The sequence below is a fragment of the Neospora caninum genome, chromosome X, assembly GCF_000208865.1.
Source record: "Neospora caninum Liverpool complete genome, chromosome X".
Classification (NCBI taxonomy): Eukaryota; Apicomplexa; class Conoidasida; order Eucoccidiorida; family Sarcocystidae; genus Neospora; species Neospora caninum.
In genome coordinates, this window is record NC_018396.1 from 4,344,344 (window position 1) to 4,365,413 (window position 21,070).

The 21,070-nt window shown below is 52.2% G+C and overlaps 2 protein-coding genes across 2 annotated transcripts in view; one reads left to right on the forward strand and one right to left on the reverse strand.

The window, feature by feature from the left end:
* Positions 1-11,083, forward strand: part of NCLIV_049760 (hypothetical protein) — a gene marked incomplete at both ends in the record, with an annotated part of 62,738 nt that extends 51,655 nt beyond the window's left edge. The window contains 11 exons of the mRNA XM_003884528.1: positions 2,340-2,510; positions 3,161-3,331; positions 3,958-4,056; positions 4,350-4,492; positions 5,244-5,376; positions 5,671-5,770; positions 6,252-6,261; positions 8,409-8,502; positions 9,019-9,057; positions 9,777-9,890; positions 10,658-11,083. Coding sequence (XP_003884577.1) covers positions 2,340-2,510; positions 3,161-3,331; positions 3,958-4,056; positions 4,350-4,492; positions 5,244-5,376; positions 5,671-5,770; positions 6,252-6,261; positions 8,409-8,502; positions 9,019-9,057; positions 9,777-9,890; positions 10,658-11,083 — 1,500 coding nt within the window. The remainder of the gene's footprint in view (positions 1-2,339; positions 2,511-3,160; positions 3,332-3,957; positions 4,057-4,349; positions 4,493-5,243; positions 5,377-5,670; positions 5,771-6,251; positions 6,262-8,408; positions 8,503-9,018; positions 9,058-9,776; positions 9,891-10,657) is intronic.
* Positions 11,084-15,756: 4,673 nt separating this feature from the next.
* NCLIV_049770 (hypothetical protein) overlaps positions 15,757-21,070 on the reverse strand; it is a gene marked incomplete at both ends in the record, with an annotated part of 8,424 nt that continues 3,110 nt past the window's right edge. Inside the window, 6 exons of the mRNA XM_003884529.1 lie at positions 15,757-15,968; positions 16,265-16,732; positions 17,209-17,460; positions 17,646-18,116; positions 18,348-18,812; positions 19,033-21,017. Coding sequence (XP_003884578.1) covers positions 15,757-15,968; positions 16,265-16,732; positions 17,209-17,460; positions 17,646-18,116; positions 18,348-18,812; positions 19,033-21,017 — 3,853 coding nt within the window. The remainder of the gene's footprint in view (positions 15,969-16,264; positions 16,733-17,208; positions 17,461-17,645; positions 18,117-18,347; positions 18,813-19,032; positions 21,018-21,070) is intronic.

Genomic DNA, 21,070 nt, shown 5'->3' on the forward strand with positions numbered 1-21,070 from the left:
AACAATTCCATAAACGTGCCGCATAGCATACTGCCACCTCCAAATTAGAAGTACGGATACTTGCAACTATCGCTTATTGCATTGGCCTCTGCAGATTATGCTGGCGCTTGCTGACAAGAAAGAAAGGCAATTTGAACGTGATAGGGCAGTCAGGGACTTATCACGCTGCCTGGCAAACGCAGAGGCAGGCTTGCAACGGAGCATGTCCGAGGCTGCCTCAAGCTTTATCAGCCATGTGCATGCCAGAGTAGCCGACTCGCGATCCCACCTTGTAAAGCGATTGGCCAAAACAAATACAGAAGGCACCCAGGGTACTGCGGACGACCACAAACAACTAAGGCTGTAAGACTGGGGACCATAAGCGGGAGCAGAGGCGTTTAACACGTACTAGCCTCTACACGTAGGCAAAACTGCATCGATGGAACCTAATGCTGGGCTATGACCCCCGCGTGAGTTCAACAAGTTTCGCGAGTCCGCAAAGTTTGCCTGCCCTCGCCCCGGCCGCTGACGATACGCGTAGCCGGTGCCTCCTTTGCAGACGCAGCTATCCCAGTGACAGAGGAGCAGTTGGCCATGGCCACCGCTTCATTATGTTTAAGCGCACAACAATGTTCGCGCCATAGCGATGGGCAAAAAAATCCCCTCTGAAGTAATAAACCTCGCTGACGCAAGCAAGTGGCGACCTTGCCTGACAAGCGTGTTGCACTTTGTGAGGGCGCCTGCGCGATGTTCATAGGCTGGAATCTGAAGAAATCGGAGTGCATACGAGCTTCTTTGGGACTCTGTCAACGCTACTCTTCGATGCTCAAGAGGGGCAAAATGCTGCGCTGAAGGATGTTCAGCTAAACGTTCAACGGAATTCGGCCCTAGAGGAGGATCGACACTGGATGTGTTATCAGATAAATGTGGTGAGCCCTGAGGCGTCCAAACGCCTACCAAAGCTGCCGAGCCCCCCTCGGCTGTGCCATCCTGCGGCCGGTTTCGCTACGAAGCAAGTGAAAGCGCTGTTCTTCGGGGGTTGATTGAGAGGTCACATCTATTCCAGTGGCAGTCCAAATCGCGCCGCAGTCAAAATGCACATAGACCATTCGTTCACAAACAGCTTCACGGAGGCAGCTTGGAGTTTCTCCCATTCGCGATGCTTTGCTCATGAAGGGTACAAAGACGCCAAGCACAAGTTCTCTCGAGGTACCAGAACCGTTCAGATTCTGGACGAAACTGGCCTTCAGCCCCAGTGGCAGGCACCATCCGTTCATCATAGAGTCGGTCCGCCTGAGCTATGCGCTGGCAAATGGATCAGCGGAGAGATTAAGCAGAAGAGCTCTTTCGCTATGGCAAAGGCGATTGATCTAGCTACTTCAGTGACGGTGCGGCACATTCCTTTATGCGACGATGTCGTAAAGGAGCAGGGGATCCTATGGCCACTAGCGGCTTTGAATAGTGCTGCTACATGAGGTGCTGTTCTGTATCGAGCAGCGTGGTTGCACGGATCAAAGTTCTAGATCAAGACCCGTGGCACTGGCTCTGTACGCATCACGGAAACTTCTGAGGGTGTCCGGAGGAGCACAGGCAGAGTTTGACGAGCGACGAAAAGAATGTTAAATTACATGGGGTTTTTGGCACGCTCATACCAGATGTCTGTTGCACACTCTCACGGGTTCCATTAGCGCCCTGTCTTATTCTGCTGCTAACAGATCCGAGAGAAAGGCGGCAGTCAGGGAACGACAATCGAGAATCTGTTGGTACGCAGATGCGCAAAAACTCTTGGAAACTATCCGAATTGCAGTAGACGACAGACTGGCAGCTATCCATTCTCTGCGGCCGGCTATCAAATGCAACACCAACCGTTTCTTGACGGGTGTCTCAAATTCCGGTCAGAATGCCTATCGCCTTAGACAAACGCACATTCAACAGGGTACACATCGGTAGACTCCTAGCTGTGAGGATTTCCGATTCGGTGTCTGCTAATATTTCTCCTGTTTCTCGTGTGGTTCTCTGCTTTGCCCCTCTCCCATGCCGTAACTCACTCTGCATGGACGGGTATGTGTACCGTGTAAGCGCCCCCTTAACTTTCACGGCTCTGCCGGTGTCTAAGGAATCGGGGTCGGCCGCGATATGTGAGGTGCGGCAGCTCAATCCCATTCTTACCACACGGCTCACGTGAACATCATGCTTGGGTTGACGAAACATTCGAATGCCTCTTCTCCGGCCGTTCGAGCTGCTAGTTGGAGATCTTTCACCACCGCTGGATGCAAATTATGGTGCCGAACAGCGACTCCTGAGAGCATATGTAGTGGCTGTTGCAGTCGTCGCTGACAGTGCCAAATTTTGTGCTACAGGAGGAGTACCGTAAAGCCGTGACCGTGGCGCAATCCCTAATAGTTCAGCAACAGCAACACCGGGCCCAAGAGATGGAGGAGCGATCTCAGAGGCTGAAACGAACCGTTGAGGGGCGTCTGACACGAGCGGCGGCAGCGCGCAAGAGGTTGCTGAACGACATCCAGCAGATGGTATGTGCATAGAGCCATTTTGGTGCCGAGACCCTGTTTTGATGGCAACAGTTTCCTCCCATGGAGTTGAAAAGAGGCCAACATTCGTGAGCCGTCACTAAGACACAAATATAATGCAATAGAGAACTAACACGTCGGCACGAAAGTGGTGCCATTGTCACTGTATCCGATCAGCCGTATGTCAGATTGTGTGGCGGTGGAGCGATTGTATAACTGGAGTATACACCTGTGATTCACCGCGGATGAGGGCCACTCATGATTATCCCGCTCGCTTGAAACTCAGTGCTAATGGTGCCAGATATCAAAGCTACAAGAGACCTACGGCGACGAGTTTGTTAAAGCGACAACGTGTAGAGCTGCATTGTGAGTGCGTTACCCTGGTAATATACCGTCTCGTTTTCAGGTGACTTCGTTGTCCCAGTCCATACCCCTGTTCATCGAGAGCACGAAACGCGACTCCGTCACTGGCGTTCCTAACACCGAAATTCACGCAATGGTTCGATGAGACCGCATGTGTTCAGTGGCATGGGCAGCCTCCCTACGATGTTTCTGTACGTTGGAGATTCCGTGCGTTTGCTGATGGACCAGCCGGCCGGAGAACAAATTAAGATACTGTGCCCTTCTTGTTCTGTGCTTGGCTTTTTTGCAAGAACATTCAACAAGATAAAGACTTCGCGACGTACCGCCAGGCTAGCGATACCTCTGAACAGGAACTCCTGGAAATGCGACTGAGGTGTCTGGCATCAGCTTCCACAGTCGGCGCGACGACACCTCCTTGGCAGCCCCAGGCAGGTCAAGCAGCAGTTCTGGAGTTGTGCGAGGTAACTAGTCAGCTGTCATGCTGCTACAAACGGTGTTTTTCTCGCCCAGAAGAGGACGTTCTCGATTATATTTATGCCTGATCACGTCTACATAAGGTGGACCCGATCTCGACAAACTGTTCCGAGACGAATTGTTTCATGTCGAAAGGGGTTCGAGGTATTTGCGCGTTGCACCATAGCCGAAGATTGAAGGACTGAGTTGCCACTCTCTTTCGGTTCACTTGTGCTCGACCCCGCGAGGAAATGCAAGTGCTGAGGCATATGATCGGTTCATTTGACACTACGGCAGAGTTCGGTCATTTCGTTCACCGGCGCAGCGTCGTTCCACACACGGAGGCGATCTGAGGCATGTGACATTCTACAGTCTCTTGCGAAACGTGTATGAGAAAGCATGTGGTGAGCCTCATCTCCGCCCCACAACTGACTGGCGGCGTGCCGTTGAGAAGCGGCACCTGTCCCATATGGCACCTCTTTGTTTCTTTTGAGCTCCAAGGGGATGCCAAAGATACCACGGGAGGAACGCGACAATGGCAGTGGCACGTGTGTTCGGGAGGAAGGAAAACGAGTCATTGCACACCATTGAAGCGAATCGAATCGACATCGCCTTGATTGGTCTGGTTGTTCAGACTTCTGAGCCAACCAGTATCCAACCGAAGGTAACAGAAGGCAATGAAGCACTTCTCAATCTTGAGGCGAGCTGCCGCCATCAGCTACAAGAAATTAGGGTACGCCAATATTTGTTCTTCCCATATGGGTTGGCCGACTAGTGTCAGCAGCTAACTCAAATCCGGCTTCAGCTGCGCGATTGTCTGAGGTGTTGACCCACTTCTGACCGTCTGTGATGCATTTATCCTGTGGCCGTTCGTAACCTTCCTACACTGCTGCTGTATCGTACACTTGTACTGCCCCTGAAGAAAAGGTATGCCACATACGACGTTTAGGGGGAGCCCAGACCCTATCTGGTTGCAATTTCATCTAGTGCCTTCCCTGATGGGAAAATCTGAGTGCATTATATCAGGAAGATATCAGAGATTTTTCAATCCTAATACGGCTCGCAGAGAGCACTTATCTGGCGCTTGATGACGAGGGCATCCAGGCGATGGGCGCCTACAGCGACGGCTCGTGGTCGGGCATCATGAAGGACGTCGGTACAGGTAATGAGTAAGTACCGCATGTTGCTGCAGTATTCTGGAGTCATGCGTTCGAAGACGCCTTTTCCTCTAGAGTCATGACAGAATAACTTCCAACACCTATGTTTGCCCGCAGTTCACGAAGTATGAGAAGAGCGAAATCAAAGGAGTGAACAACAACTGCTGTTGCTTACCTCACTTGTTGAGAGACAACCCATTCCTCGACACTTTGGCGACACACACGAATATACTGGTTGTTGTCGTGTACGTTCGTAGTGAGAGGAAGTTGCAGTGGTGAACGTCTCTTCTTCCGACAGAAGGAGAGGCAATGTTCGTGGTGTCCAAGAGGAATGCCACACTAGGTTTGGGAGCAGTATACGTCGACAAGTGAAACCAAGTTTGAACACGATGTTGTGTGGAGGAATTGCGTTTTCTGCCAAACAAACTCATTTCGCTCTATGGAGTCTCGGCTTTAACGATGCCGACAGGACGAAGCGAGAGACGGCCAAGCGATACGTCTGGGCACCACTCACAGATCCGTTCTTCCACGCTGAGCGGATAGGAGACCAGGGTTCTGAAACGTGGCTTGCCTTACTTCACCAGTTACTTCTGGAAGGCCTTCCTCGGTGCAGATCACTGGACGCTTCACACGAGCCTTCGCCATCGTCCCGTGTGGAGAGCTCCTAATTGGGTCACGGTCATAACTTGAGAGCCCTCATGCTGCTAAAAAGGCAATAAACGGTATTGCCGAAAGGTGGTTTCTTCAGTGTTCATGTTCGCAGACCTGCGACAGACCTCGGAACAGAAGGCGTCTGGCGCACGGCAAATCAATCCGAGATGCTGTCTGTTCTGCAAGACCTTAATGCCCGTCCTTTCAGAACGGCGATAACCGAAGACCTAGGCCACATTACTTTGGTATGGCACGCCTCTGCGCGTAGGACACTACCAAGCATCTTATCCCATTCTTAGCCGGTTACTTAGCGACAGGGGACGACACCGTAATATGATTACAGCCACAGCACCTACCGATTCCTTGAACAGCGGTTCTCTGGATGGAGCACAAAACGGTGGATTCCACGTCTTGCGTTAATCACGTGTCCTTCGAGTTCCGTGCTGTCATGTGCCCACACGTATAATGGGCAGTGTGATCGAGCACTTCCACCGGTGCTCATATACGTTTGCGGATTCTTTCCACTGCGTTACTTTCAGGGCGTCTGGGAACACGCGACTAGCGTAGAAGGAAAGGGGGCTTCACTCCCGTACCGGACTGGTGTCTCAACGGACAAATTGAAGCAAGAGCTTCTTGAGGGTAAGGGTAGAGGAACAACTGGTCTGTGTGATTGAAACCAGGTCACAACGAAGGACATGATTCCGCTGGAGGGGCAGATAACGTGGCGTTGAGTTTCCCATGTGTACACCGCCTTGGACATACGCTGCTGTGTATACTACGCTGGATGAATACGAGAATAACCGTCACAGCACCGCCGTTTCTTTCCGTAGTTTTGATGAAGCGTAAGAAAAGCTGTGTGGATAAACCGCTCGCGCGGGAGAAGTATTTTGCTTGCGGCCCTGGATTGTATCGCACCCGTCAGCGTTTTTCCTGTTTTAGCTCCTCTTCGCCGTCGGTATCGCAGAAGCCACTCGTCGCACTGTGGTGTACGGGAACGTCACGCCTTGAGGGCCTCGATAGGGGATTTACGAGTGCACCGCTTGCGAAAATACCCGTACTAATTTCCGGTCTGCTGACGCTATGCTTTGCATTGCATGGAGCTCGCGTTTATCCTCCTAAGCCAAGGCTAAGTAAGAAGTCCATCAATGTGTGCGAGGCATTTCGATTTCTGTCACGCATCGGCAGACCTTGACTCGAGCTTTCGGCAGATGAATATGCGCCTGAACGACGAAAGGCAAACGGCACAGCTACAGATGCAGAAACGCCTTGCTGCCCGGGCTGCAAGGCGGAAAAAAGCATCAGCTGAATCTTCAGAAGTGCATGTCAAACCCGTTGGTCGTGAAGAACTCGCGGCAGAGTGGAGAGCGAAAAAAGAAGCATTTGCCCAGCAGCTGCAGGTACAATCCCAGCATGTCTGAAGCACGCACAAAATCCTCGTCCTTCCTGTCAAAGAAGATTTTAGTCTAAACGTCAGGACTGTGCGTTTATCAGGACCATGCTGCGTTGTCCGCAGTGGCGCGGTGGGTTCAGGCTGCTGGTCTGACGGCCACTAGCTCTCAAGCGTCAAGTATCACAAGTTAGCAGTTGTGGTTATTCTCGCCGTGCCCAAGGTGCGGTGCCGTACGCCAGAGACACCCGTAGTAAATGTGGCCGCTTCCTGTGAACGCGTCACGAGGGAGAGACCGCATCTGCGGGTGACGCAATGTCGCACAAGCTCTACGCGACACATAAGTGACTCTAATGTTCCTACCCAGAAACGAAGAGCTGAGGAGCACCAGAACGCTGGAGAGCAACGAGGAGACGCCGATATCGAAAACGTACGTACGGCAGATGTTAATACCGTTCTGAATCTGACACATAGTCTGGTGTCGTTGCAAACTGGTTTGGATTTGCATGATGGTGGAAGGCCCCACACGAAAGGGCATTCGATGCCACGAAGTCCAGGTCCAGCTCCCGTCTGTCTTGCCCGCAGCATGGCGCTGGCATCATGTTCAGCATGGGCAAAAGTAGAATCACTTCAAGCTGTCGGTTTTCCCTGGTCTTGACGTGCCACCTGAACGGTGTGCCGAGTTGAGAGTTCGCAGCAACCGCCCGGTGACCGTGTATCATGTCCCTGTCGTTTCTTACTGCATAAATACAAGGGGGGTACTAGAGGCGAACCACTTCTGTCGCTCTCCCTCGAAAGTAGGCTGGCTGTTAAATCATTACTCGGCTGTTATCTAACAGGCAGAGGAGCTACGTCAAAGACAGGAGCTTGATGAACTCGCAGCTCTCCATCTGCAGGAGACGCTAGCAGTGATTCTGCTGGAACGGGATATCAAGACGGCTGAGCTTGAAGCACTACACAGGTGACCATAACCCCTAGTTTTTATCAATCTAACAGGTCGTCCACATCTCGCTTGCGAACCTTGGTTTTGGTTCTGTCTCTTGAAGGTGATCCAAGTGTGTCACGTGACCGATGTTACTCGATGCTCGTGCACTTCGCCTGGAGTATGGCGATGCCGAAAGATTTCAGTTTTCTGGCAGCTTGCATGAGTAGAGTAATTTTTGTTCACGAGAGTCTCCATATAAGATCGCGGAGACAGACGCACTGGATGAATATGTGGCAGAGCCACGTGGCGATTGGTCTCTTCTCCTTATGGTTTCCAGGCGAAAGGCCCTGTAGTAGGCAGTGTTCGAGTGGTCGGCACTAAAGCGGACTTAACAGCCGAGGGGGTATACATCGCTCGGCTGTACTCGGACCGAGGAATACGTAACGGGACCAGGGATAGCTAACGGGGCAATGAAATGCGTCCATCATATACAGTCGTAAAATCGAATAAACGCCTGACGTATTTTTCAGGATATATACATGTGTGCGTGTTTCTGCACGCGTCTCTTGCATAGTTTCTGTATCTGTAGCAGTTGTAATCATAAGCGAAGTATGGATATAAAGAGAACGGGAGGATGGTCATTCGAGATGGCGCTTTACCGTTTCTGGTCTCTACAAAGAGGGAACATCTGGGGCATGAGGTGGGCATGAGCAGTGAATACGTTGTCCTTTCTCGTACCTTTTAACGGAGGGTGGCATATAGCCCGTGACCCCATCAACGATTACCACACTCCGTATTAAAAGCGACGGGAGCCGCGCAAGCCTCCTCCAATAGGGCCGTATGACCATTCAGCAGGCGCAAGCCCCCTGGTGTTCGTCGTTTTATCTGCGCTTCTGAGGCATAAGTAGTGCAATTCCGACAAATCGTTGGCGGACCGTACATCGACTCTCGTCTGTGATTCTCAGGGTGACGGCACTGCGAGAAGGAAGTCCGGACGAAACAGAAGCAGAGAATACAGCTCGGATTGCCTCCTTGGAAGAGGCGAATCAGGCCATCGAGGTGCGGCAGATTGCCATGCACAATGAATTCACCTCGAGACTAAATCTTGTCTCTGCGATACACAGTGTAGACCCATGATGGTTGTCGCTTCAAGGTTACGGTGTTAGCCAGAGAGAATGACGTGCCACATCGAAGACTGTGCAGCGTGCGACAGAAGGATGCGTACATTGAGAGTGGTACTTGAATCTTGACAGACGTAACTGGCCGTATGCTGCACACACCATCTGCACGCCGGTAGACGCGAAGAGGACAATGACGGAGAAAACACACACCCGTGTGGTCTCGTTCAAGGGCGGTTTCGCGGTAGACGTAAAGGGAAGGCAGCGAGAAAAGCAGGAATGAAATAGAATGTGGTGGTGTTGTGCTGTGTACCGCGGCCGCAGTTGCAGTGTCACGCATGCTGCCGCATAGCTCGGTATGGTGCACGTGGGCAAAACTTACACCGACTGCATGAATGTAAAAGAGGCCACGCCTACTGTATGCGATGCAGTCCTGGTTTGTGTTTGTGTCGCGTAGGCTTCGCTTCAGGAGCACCTCGATCGGGTGCTGCAGCGGGTAGGTTCCGAATACAGAGGAGCCCGAAGTGGGGGGATCAGGTGCACTGTGAGGCATGAAACAGGCGACATCCTCACCTTTCGGCGGCACCTGAAAGGCCGCGCCGGAGGAGGGTGCTTAGAGAAGAATGCATAGGCATATGTGGCTCATGTCAGACTTTCCCTCTGAAGGGAAACCGTCGCACCGCCGACAGGCAAACAATATGTTGCCTCCACGTGGTAACCCCATATGGGGTGTCGAAACGGGGTCGCGTCTCCCGTTACAGATGCAATGCAACTCGGGCAATAGTGTACAGCCTCCAGTTGAATCATACATATCCTTTCACCGTTGTATGATATATCCTGAATTGTCTTCTCTTCGCCTGCGTGTATAACGCGGTGTCCTATCGCGCTGATAATACAGCGCACATCGCGGTTCTAAAAGGCGTATCTGGAAATCACAAATTGCAAACTCGACCAGAAAGAAAGTGGAGCAACAAGGGGGGGCTATGGGTTGCAGCGGAACGCATAGAGCGAGGTACACAACAGAATAATGCACGAGGTGTTGGGGAACGTAGCGTCATCTTGCCTGGATATATGTCCTCCAGGGACTAAGCGAAAAACCGAGTGGTCCGTTGTGTTTTGAAAACACGGATAGACTCTTCCTGTTCGCCAGAGTCCCCTTTTGTGGTGCACAGTCCCACGAAGTGCTGTTGCGTCATTGTCCCTGATGGAGTGTAGGTCTGCGAGGAGCACAAGGTGGAATGCGATCGTCTGAAGCTCGAGCATGCTGATCAGATGCGAGCGCAACTTCACTGCTCCGAGGTCGACAGCCGTTTCACCAAGATATCTGACGTAAGCAGGCCGGCTCGGCGGACCTTCTCAGTGCGTAGCTCCTTCAGAGGCGAGTGGTCATTTCGACAAAATAGAACACCTCAGGACAGATCGCTGCACTGCAGTTGGATGACGGAAGAAGCGACAAACGAATCCGTTAATGCACATCCATAATCCGTTATTTTCAGTTATGGTAACCAACCACTTTTGTTATAAAACCGTCGAAGTAGCCCTTAGTGACGACAGTACTGCCTCGTTCGGCGTTTGGTGGTCTCGACGGTTGGGGAACCCAGTGCGCTGTGCGCACTTAACGCTGCTACCAAACACGACTGCCTGCAGTTCAGTTGAATCGCCTGTCACACACTGCCGCGATGAGCGAGGAAATTGGACGTGAACCGTGGCTTTGAGTACTCTAGAGCTAATTCTCCCGTTTCCGTGCTTGGGAATCAGCAAGCTGCCACACTGCGCAGCACTCCTCGGACGATGAACCAGATCGCCACAGCTGCTCCAAAAGGTAGCAGGCCCATTGAGAATCCAGGGCGTGCAGTGTAACGGTGGTGGTTTGTGGCTTCTCTCCCACCAGCACCATTGCTTCGTACGGGACGGTGTCGTGTACAGCGCTTTCCCACACTCAAGGACGGGCTCAGACGTTGCGTAGGATAACCATTGTTTCAGGATAGCATCCAATAGAACGTGCAGATTAGGATGTGTCTCCTGATAATTCTCCTATGGCGCGGAGAGACAGAGCATCTACCAGCTGCGAGGCACTCTGTACCGAATCTCTACAGATCTTGGACTGCAATGCTAGAGTTAACGTCAGGCTAAAGGAGATCGAGGTGGAGCAAGCAAACAGCCTACAAAAAAAAATGGAGGAGATCAGGAGGGAAATGGCGTCCGGCGTGGAGAAAGTTAGGCTGCAAAAGTCTTCTGGTGGAGAGGCGGCACGACAGGACAGGCAACGGGCAAACGAGTGGCGGGAAAATATGGCTAGCAAGCAGGCGCAAGCGTTGGGAAGACGGTCCCAGCTTCGTGCCGGTGGAGGGCACACAGAGGCCCTCCTTACCTTACTGCGCCAGAAGATGGACGAACTGTGGACTGCGCTTGAAGAGGAGAAAGCCCGGCAGCAAACTGAGGTGGCGGGCAAACTGCAACAGAAGCAGGTCGCAAGGCTGGCGAAATTCGGTGATATTCAGGGACACCGCAAGGTAAAGTGATTAGTATAGCCAGGCTTCTAGCGTTACGTATAGCTGCTGTAGGCATATGCTGGACTGTAGCGTTTATTACAACAAACTGGCATCATAATACTTCATCCTTATATGCCTACGGATGTCAATACCAAACATGTTCAGCTTCCGTGCTGTGGTTCGTCTAACTGAGTGAACCGGTAAAAACGAATCCCGTAGACTGGATGACTGATCGGATATTAGGAGCAGAAAAGTCCATCGACGCCTCTTGTATGCCAGTCAACCCGGTGAGACGGCAAAGCCGTCGTGGCGGGACAAGCTTAGAGAGATCTGTTTTGGTGTTTGGCACGAATTGCAGCGTCGTGGTGCTTCCGGGTCATGACTTCACGTCCTCAATAGCCTTTCCACGAACCGTGCAAACACCACGAATATAAACTGGCCTCAGTAACCACTTAAAATTTGCTCTTCGGGATTCGCCATGAATAGGTGATTCTTGCCGCCTCATTGTGTGCACACGTGCTACTGTCTACTAGGAAAAGCGGAACAAACGATTGACCGCGAGGGTCGAGAGACTAAAAGACACGGCAGCTAAAAGGTAGGGGTCTCTAAAAGTGCTTCCATGTTGTCTTATGGCTGACTGCTAATTTGCTGTGGCACCCGGAGGCAAGCTTGGTGGTTTCACACATTTGTTGAGCTTCCAGTACGCAAAAACGTCTGCTGTTCCACCAGCGGGGCGCCAATCGCTGTGCTACTTTTAAGGTGTTAGTGTTTTCCTGTTTGCAGAACGCTGTGGCACCAACAGAAGCAGAACGGAAATCTTGAGCAGCAGTTCAGCCCTTTAGTTCGACATATAATCGATGAAGAGCTAGTTTCGGAAAGCGTCCGGCAGTACAAAGACGAGAACGTTGTCCAGTGTGAGCTCCAGCCAGTAGCTATGATCGAAAACACTTGGCGCGTGGAGGCATATCGCAGATGTGTGCGATCGGACAGAACTTTGCGGGGGTTCTTCAGAGGGGCTACCAGACAGCACAGGGTTGCAGCGATGTCTTTTCTAAAAAGCAAAGGTATTCAGGCTGTTGTTCTCAGCGGTTCTCGGCGCTGCTTTGTCGTTACTGCTGAAAGCTCCGGTTCCACATCATTTGGCATATGTCCACGCTTTGTCAGCCGTCTCATCTATATATTTCGGAAGCCCGAGGAATCAGAGACGTCTTCATTGTCCATTCCGAGCGCATCGGTCATTCGCTCACTGGTCAAACCTTGTCTCCGCTGTGTCCCGGTTCGAAGGCTCTTCCTCTCGTACTTAGGAGCCCTATCGTGCAGAAATCCACCATCAATATGTGAATTGGAGAGGCTCCATGCGTTATCAACCAAATTACTCGAACCGCTGACTGTGCTACGGTAACCGAAGCACTATGCAGCAAGCACTGGAGCGGGCCTGCTGTGTGTGTGGTCACTGCAGTTCGAGGCCGCTTCATGCGGCTTCTCGGGCAGCTTGAATTGAGCTTACGCGGTGCAGTCCTGCCCAGCTTCCTGGCAGACCTGCACGCTGCGGGGAGAAGTACTGGTTGTCCGCGATTCTTCGCGGACACAACTAATACGGGCAAGGAACAGAACAACGGAAGCCAAGCCAGTGCTAGCGAGAGCGGCAGTTCCAGCCTGTCCGGTATCAGCGTTGACAGTAGCAACTCCAGCACAGACAGAGGGAGCAGCAGCGATGACTCAGAAGACGGCGAAAACAGTGATTCTGACAGCTTTCGCAGTAGCAGCAGTAGCAGCCCAACAAGTCGTAGCAGCAGTAGCAGCAGCCCAACAAGTCGTAGCAGCAGTAGCAGCAGCCCATCAAGTCGTAGCAGCAGTAGCAGCAGCCCAAGAAGTCGTAGCAGCAGTAGCAGCAGCCCAACAAGTCGTAGCAGCAGTAGCAGCAGCCCAACAAGTCGTATCAGCAGTAGCAGCAGCCCAAGAAGTCGTAGCAGCAGTAGCAGCAGCCCAACAAGTCGTAGCAGAAGTAGCAGCAGCGGAACAAGTCGCAGCAGCAGCAGCCGAACAAGTCGTAGCAGCAGTAGCAGCCGAGCAAGCAGTCGCAGCAGAAGCAGAAGTAGTAGTATCAGGGCCGAAGTAAGCAAGCAAGAGTATGAGGGACCCACGAGCAGCGATGACAGCAGCGGTGGCAACAGTTCGAGCAGCAGCAGCGGTTCAAGCAACAAACGAGACAGTCGCCCCTCCTCCAGAAATATGTCCAGCTCGAACGGGGACATACCAGTGACGTCTCAGAAATCCATGAATGGACCTGCAGAGAAATATGCTCGGAAACAGAACACACATTCATGAGGATCGAGCGCACCGCACGGTGCTTCTACTGAACAGCTCAGCAATAGAACCGACTCGCAAAGCGACTAATAGACAAGCTTCCCCTACTACGAGAGTGCGAAAAGGACACCCTCATGTGGCCAATGTTGGTGCTCGAACACGGTTCTGTTGGCACAAAAGCTATAACCAGCGAAGACTATTTTAAAAATTGAGCGCAACCGGCACGGGAAGAAGCATCCCAGTGCTCTTCCGGGAAACCGACGAATTTCGCACCCTGATAACTATACTGATTCATGCGTAAAATCGCAGTCAGCGCATTAAAAACGGAAATGAACAGGGAGATTGAGGCAAATGATAAGTCTGCCAGACGTCTTACATCAGCATGTCACCGCGTCGTGTTGCTGGACGTTTTGTAACCCAGGGAGTATCACAAATAACTCTACTTCTTTACCGATATTGTATTCGAGATAATCGTTTGCCGAAAGACGGTGCGGTTCAGAAATTCACAGCATAGGCGAGATAATGCAGCCAGCTATCGGTTGTTCCATGGTAGTAGAAAACATATATGCGCTTTGCTCGTCATTATGTCAAGCGGCTCTAACGATACTTTGGGTATTTCAGTAGAGGCGATGTACCTCGGAGATCCAACAGCCGAACAAGCGCTGTATGGCGAGCGAGGGCATACGCACGAGCAAATGTAATGAATGTGGCTGCCCTGCAACAGAGAGCATAGTACGCCGGCACTGATGCCAAGTCGCCTTCTGTGAATGTTCTGGACCCGACCTAACTGTCACGGTTGATGTCGTAATATCCTTAAAGACTTCACTCGTCAGGTACTGTGTAGACCGCCTAACGTCTCGCATCGCGGTAGACCGTTCATTGGCATAAGCAGATTGTTGTTTTGAGGCAACAGTTCAGCGGTCACAACACCATCTCGTGCACTCAGCAGTATCACCGTAGCGTTCATTGTGGTTACCCAACGGGAGCTGGGGAGCACGATGCTGAATCCCTGGTTCGATCCCATGACTTGCTCTAAACTTTCACTTAAGAAAATGTTCTGGATCTTGATGACAGGTCTTGGGGCCTGGTTCTTGCGAGCCGCCCCCCCGTGTGCCTTATTCATTTTCTCGTGGATGACGGCTTGTTCTCTCTGGTACGAAACCAGCTCAACTTTGTTTCCGGCGCCCCTTGACCAACTAACCCCCATGCGTGTTAGGGATAAGAGTTAGAAATCACGGGAGTCCAGTATTGGCGTATGATTAAAGTGCGCCGACATCTATGCGAGCCCCGTATTTGATGTGACTCGTTAAGAACGTCGGTTGGATTAGTTTCGCCCTCCCTTGCAGATGACGCTACTCACTGAATCACCTATCAGACTAGGTGCTGGCGAGGTTGGCGCCAAGCGCCTACACGAAGCTGAAACAGTTTCCAGACCCTGTGTCAGTTAACTAGGACATATTCACATAAATGGTGACATGCAGCCAGCATGTTGATTAACGAATCCGATTGTCCGCATTCTTGGGACCGCGAGACACAAGAGCCTACACCTCAGATTTGCCCGTCAGAACGTGGAATAAAGTGCGTAGAGACACTATATCAGTACGTTCAACGGCACAGTGGCTGTTTGGAAAAACCATATACATCGTACCATGAGAGCGTTCAAAGCCACAATTCGAACTATGGGAGTCATTTTCCGGCACGTTGGCGTGGAGGAGACGTGGTCAGGTACATCCCCCCTTCGTTTGCTCTGTGCGTGCACTGACTCAACTGCATCGGCAATCGAGCAGTCTTCCGCACTGCATGGTAATGATGCTTGGCCCCACGGATTCTGAGGGAACAACTGGGCTGCAGGGGCGTCTGAAACTGCTCAGTTCATGGATGGCAAGCAACCCGGAGGTATTCTTGATACTGCGGAGAGCAACATGTTCGTGGTGTACTGTTATTATCGCAGGAATCGTACTGGCGTTCCTGGGCATCTTCTAGCCCACCAGGGGCTGTGTGGAAATAGTTGTCTCGGGAAACGTAACCGAGCGAACGTTCGTGCGTGTTCATCGTCCACCGTAGCCGTGTATAATTGCTCATTGCAAATGGCCTAGAAGATCATTAACTCAGGAGTACAGTTGCTAGAAAAGAAAGATGCTGGCGAGAAAGTAACAGATATCACAACAGAAACAGACAGGAGGAGCTCGTAAGTAAGGGGCGGGCACCAGTTGCTCTATCCTTCCAACATGGATCCACCCCATATCACTTCAAGCGTTAATCTAATCCCGCCTCACACACACCAGGACGTAGCCGGCGAGAACCCCTTCCCCGATGTGACACCCCGTGTATGTTGAACGATGGTCCAAGAAGCCTCTGCAAGACTCAGGCCTGGTGATACCGCCAAGCATTTGCTACTACTCAACGTAGTGGACTACGACCGCCGCCGCGCTGTCGGACACTTCATCATGTCCGAGGGCCTTGGCCAGTTTGTACATCGGAGGCTCGGCCGCAGGCGTGACCAAGGACACGCCAACAGTGTACGAAGAATGAGACGATGCAGCCTTAAAAATATCTTCAAGAGTTCCCTCGCTGTCGATCATGATCGGCTCTTCCAAGAGGAGACGATCTGCGGGCACACAGGAGCGACCACAGTAACAGGAGGTGAATCTGGTTTGGCAATGCATGGTTACACGCTCCGCGGAGTTGAGTGCTTTTATTCACGTCAGGAGTCTGTCAGTATCGATGTGCTTCTGGGACCTACCATGTTTGCCCATCATGAACCGTTTGCGTGTCACATCTCTATGAAAGTGTGTACGTGCCTGTCCCGTCGCACTTTACCTGTTTTATCTGACCTGTCGCTAATTCGCTGTCAGCGATTGCCATGATTCCCTGCTACCAGAAGACCGAAAAGGGCATTCTTACCTGCTATATCGCTCTCACACGAAGCGGCATCGCGGCGAGTGCCAGATATGCCAAGTCCGGGAGCCGACTCTTTTTTGAACGCAGAATACAGAGTGCAGGTTGAGCCGGCCTCAGTCAGTTCCAGCGCCCAAGCAGCACACTTGACATTGTCGAAGCATGTAGTCAAGCATTCACAGAGATCTTGCTTCGTGGCAGAACCTTCCACTGTATCTATAATATCTTCTAACTCTCCGGAGAGAAGCTGGAAAGGCTTCAAAAACCTATGGCCGAGCTCCACTAAAATGACGCCTGTGCCGGCGGTCCGCTGGAATGCAGGTTCCTGTATCAGCTTGCATGTATCCGTTTCCTCTGTATAGTTATACGACCATGCCACGCAAAGCTCGTCCGCCTCGCAGTCCTTCTGACATTCGATGACAGACGGCGCCGACGATTCTTGAGCTACCGGACGTTGGTAAGTGCCATACACAGCTGAACAGAAAAGGCACCCCGCAAGAACGCGATTTCCGACGCTTCTCCGAGACCAGAGCAGAGTCCGCAGGACAGGTGGATAGGCATCGAAACCTCTGAATGCAATGTGAGGACCACAAATTAGCTATCGTCCGCATGTCATACACACAATGACCGCGTGAGCTGTGCTTAAAGCTACCATGTGGTAGCTTCCGCATCCCTCCATCACGGACAGACAGCTTCCTGCACTCACACGATAAGTTTCATTCGCTCACCTGGTGCTTGAACATCAGATAATCCCTTGCTTCCGGAGACCGCCAGAGGATTCGTGGTGCTGACAACTGCTATTTCCTCCGTAAAGTAGTCACACTGCGCCCCGGAATCAATGATCTTCATTGTCCAAGCCTGGCAACCAGCAATCTGCGTCTCGCACTGTTTCGCGCAGTGCTGCACTGGGTCAGTAGATGATGATGGATTATCTGTACTGATCGGTGTACCTTTGAGTTCCATGAAAGGCGTGAAAAACCTGGAACTCAGTACCGACGTGCGGGCGTTGTTGTTGGCCTCGAGAACCGCATTCCACGAACCAGCGACACAGTCCAGGGTGCCGTCGTCTAGCGTCGTCGTAGACCACTGGACGCAGTTTGGTGTGTCGGCACAAAGGTTCTCGCACTCCGTTTCGCTTTGCACGCTTTGTTGTGCAAGCACTGTGTTTGTCCAGCTCGTAGCAATCGCCATAAACATCTTGACTGAATAACAGGGTCAGCAAAAACAGAAGCCTCTACTTCCTGAGCGTGTATCGAGCTTGGCTAGAGCATAAGATGCAATACTGCATTTGCAAAATAGGAGCCAATGAAGTCCGACGATGACCGGCGCGACTAATTACACATTCCCCAGCAGAGCCGGCACATTCATGTTGCGGACAGAGTCTTACTCGGTGATGCCTCAAGGGCTGCACCATCGGCCTGCTTGGTGCCGGAGACAACATGAGAGGAACCAGCGACAGCGGTTGAGACACTCGAGAATAGCTCGCAGCTGTTCTCATCTCCTCGGAAGGTCCACGCTTCGCAATCACCAGCATTAGAGCAAGCTGTCGCGCAAGATACTGCCGTGTTGAGTTGGTCCCTTCTTGAGGCAGAAGGTTCTCCGGCGAAGGCAAGCTCTGCCAGCACCGAACGGGATTGAGTGCGAACCAGTACACTGCCCTTCAACGTCTTTGTGAATCGCTGCAGATCCGCGGCGTCCCCTATCCCCCCGAGGTAGCAAGTGTTGTCACTGGCTCCCGCTCCAGCCACGATGTAAGAGTAAGCAAGGCAAAAACTGTGCTGGCAATGCACAGCGCAGTCGCTTATCGGCTTGACGACCTTGTCGACGGCCACCGGAATAAGCGCTGTGTCGACCAATACTGCGTTCATCACACACACACTTGCAAACGACGAGTGTGTGAGTGAGTGGGCATGCGGCCGCTTTAACCTCGCAGCCTCTGGAGGAGGCCCGAGTACCGTAAGACAGTGCGTTTCACGCCGCATTCAACGTGTGTTATTCTGGCGAGTTTCTGACCTTCACGCTGAGTCATCTGTGCATGTGACCATCGCCCATATTCTAGCAGACACGTTGCTGTTCACATGTTACTTACTCGCTTCCTCAATCTCCTCCAACAGAATGCCAACATCCGCCGTCACATACGATGCATCAGGAACACCAGCATCAGTTTTGTCGTAGAGATAGCAGGTGCCGGTGGATAAATCAAGTGACCACCGTTTGCACCGATCAGATCGGCCACACAGCTCTATGCACTGGGACATGTTGCTGTCAGGTTGTTGGTGAGTAGCGCCGCTGCTAGGTTTCGTTCCCACTTGCAGAACAAGCTCATGTTGTACCACGGCGACATGCTCCTTGGACGGTACTGTTCGCTGCGCACCCAGGCGTCCAAGGTAACAGTTTGGTGTCCCATCACTGGGAGCCCGCGCGAATGACGCAACGCGACAGAGTTTCGTGCTGGCACAAGCTTCTGCGCAAGCTGCAGGTGAGCTAGCCACCGTTATTTCGAATGCGTCAAGCCGAAGCAAATTCACGCCTTGGCCGTAGGTATATGCCTCGCCTGTAGCAACCAGCGCAACACAGGAAGCTCGTCAAAACACCGGAAATCTGACTCGAACTGGCCTGCGCAAAGATCATCCTAAGAGAACGATTGGCATCCGACGCTGGCCGGACGTAGATAACCTTCTGCCTGTCCAAACGCTGCAGCAATACAACCACCGAGAGGTAGATCAACGTCGCTACTGCCAGGGAATGCAACCGGAGGCTAACTGAGAACTTACTGGGATAGGATGTGTCTTCGGATTCAGCGTACCCCGACACCCACTCGTAGTCATATGTGTCTTGTCCCAACACTTCAGGACCGTACAGGTTGCAGGTCTGGTCGAACTTGTTCCACGACCAATATGGATTCTGCGGGTCTGCTTGTGCCTTTTCCTGGCAACCTTTGGCACTTGTGGCTGTAAGCGCGGTTGCCATTACTGCTCGGACGGTGACCACACGTGCCCCGTACCTTCGATCATCGAGGTACATACGCGGCGGAGTTCCCGTAACAGAGTACTTGCTTCCTGATATCCCATCAGCATTCGTCCTCTTTGATTCTAGTGCTGTGAAATCTTTCAGGTAACAGTTTACGTCGCGATTAGAGTAGTACGTCCAGTATCCGCATTCGGGCACGTGTGAGCAAGCTTCTTGGCATTCTCGAAACGACGTTACCGTCACTGGGTCTTTTGGCAAGTTTGCGTCGACATATTCAGTCTCGACTTCGACTGTGATGACGACTCCTTTCGAGCCGGAAACCGCTCCGGCGAAACTAGCTTTCCCGTCCAGAGCGCCAGCGCTCTTGAGATGACAAGCCATAGATTCGTCAACTGTAGAGTAGAACGTCCAGTAATAGCATTCTGGTTCGTCATTACATGATTCAAGGCAAGAAGCAGTATTCTGTGCGGCAACAGGAGAGGTAGACAAGTTGTGGTTCTTCAGTTCCACGTCCAGCTCCGCATACTGGTCCACGGATGGCTCGCTAGGAGTTGTGCAGTACTTCGGTCCAGACACAATGCCAGGGAATGGGAGTTTCTGTACCGTCGAGCATGCAGCATCGGGCCTTCTCAGACGGCATCGCTTCTCCATTGTGTTAAACGCGAAGTACTCACAGTCGGCGAACTGTTGGCAGAGTTTTTGGCATTCCGAAGATGTTTCCACGATGATGATTGGTGCGGTGTCGATGCCCAGGTACATAGTGTTATTCTCCGCGCATTCGGGATCTGTTCCTGGCGACGTGCATTCCTTTGTGGCTGACATTGCGAAAGGCTTGGGCAGTTTGTATAATTTGTCTTCCCCTCCTGCATACGCCTTCTTCAGAATGCACGCGCTTGACAAGCCCTCGAATGTGAAGAAATCGCACTCTGAATTTTCCTTGCAGAGCCCCTGGCAGTTCGTGGCCGATGCGGCTATGACGTTACTGATAATGCTGCCAAGGTACTCCATATCCCGTTCGGCACAGGAAGGGGCGTCAGTCTCAGGCGCGTCACAGTATTTCGTAGCCGAAATCGCGAAGCCACGTGGCACGGCCTGCAGCTCTGTGGAAGAAGACGGAAATTGCTTGAGCACACACCGCCCATCCTGTGAATGGTAGGTGAAGAAATTGCACGCCAAGCTGTTTTGGCACAGCGCCTGGCAATGGAGTGCCGAACTCGTCGTCGCCTGAGAACCACTTTCTTGCCCGAGGTACTCTGTGTTGTACACAGCGCACTGAGGAACAGAGTCATGGGTGTCGTTGGAGCTGCAGAATTTCATCCCCGATATTGCAAAACCGACAGGCAGTTCTCTCAACGGCTTGCCTGTTTCGGAGGACTTGAGAACACAGCGGCGTTCGTGGCGGTAAAAAGTGAAGAACGAGCACAAAATATTGGCTTGGCATGCCGATTGACACTGGGATGCGGCGTTGGTGACAAGCGACTGAATTTCTACTCCAGTAAATTCAACGTTTGTCTTAAAACAGGACTCCATCGGCTCCTCAGGAAGCGAAGGTGGAGGCATACTTGGCCCCTCATAGAACTTTGGGCCGGATACTGTTGACTGTCTGGGGACTCTAGAAGTTGGCGCCAGTGCGTTCTTCAGGAAGCACAACATCTTATCCTGAGCGGTGCACATGGGGAAGGACTTGCGATTAAGGACGAGGAAGACGCACCAGAGCCACGTCCGGAAGCGAATCCGGAATCCGAGACGTCCCCGCATGCCGGCGACGCGCAAGCTAGCGCCGCCGCATCTGCGGAAGAACCGTGTACCACAGAAGACGCAGCAGCTGAGGCAGACGCATCG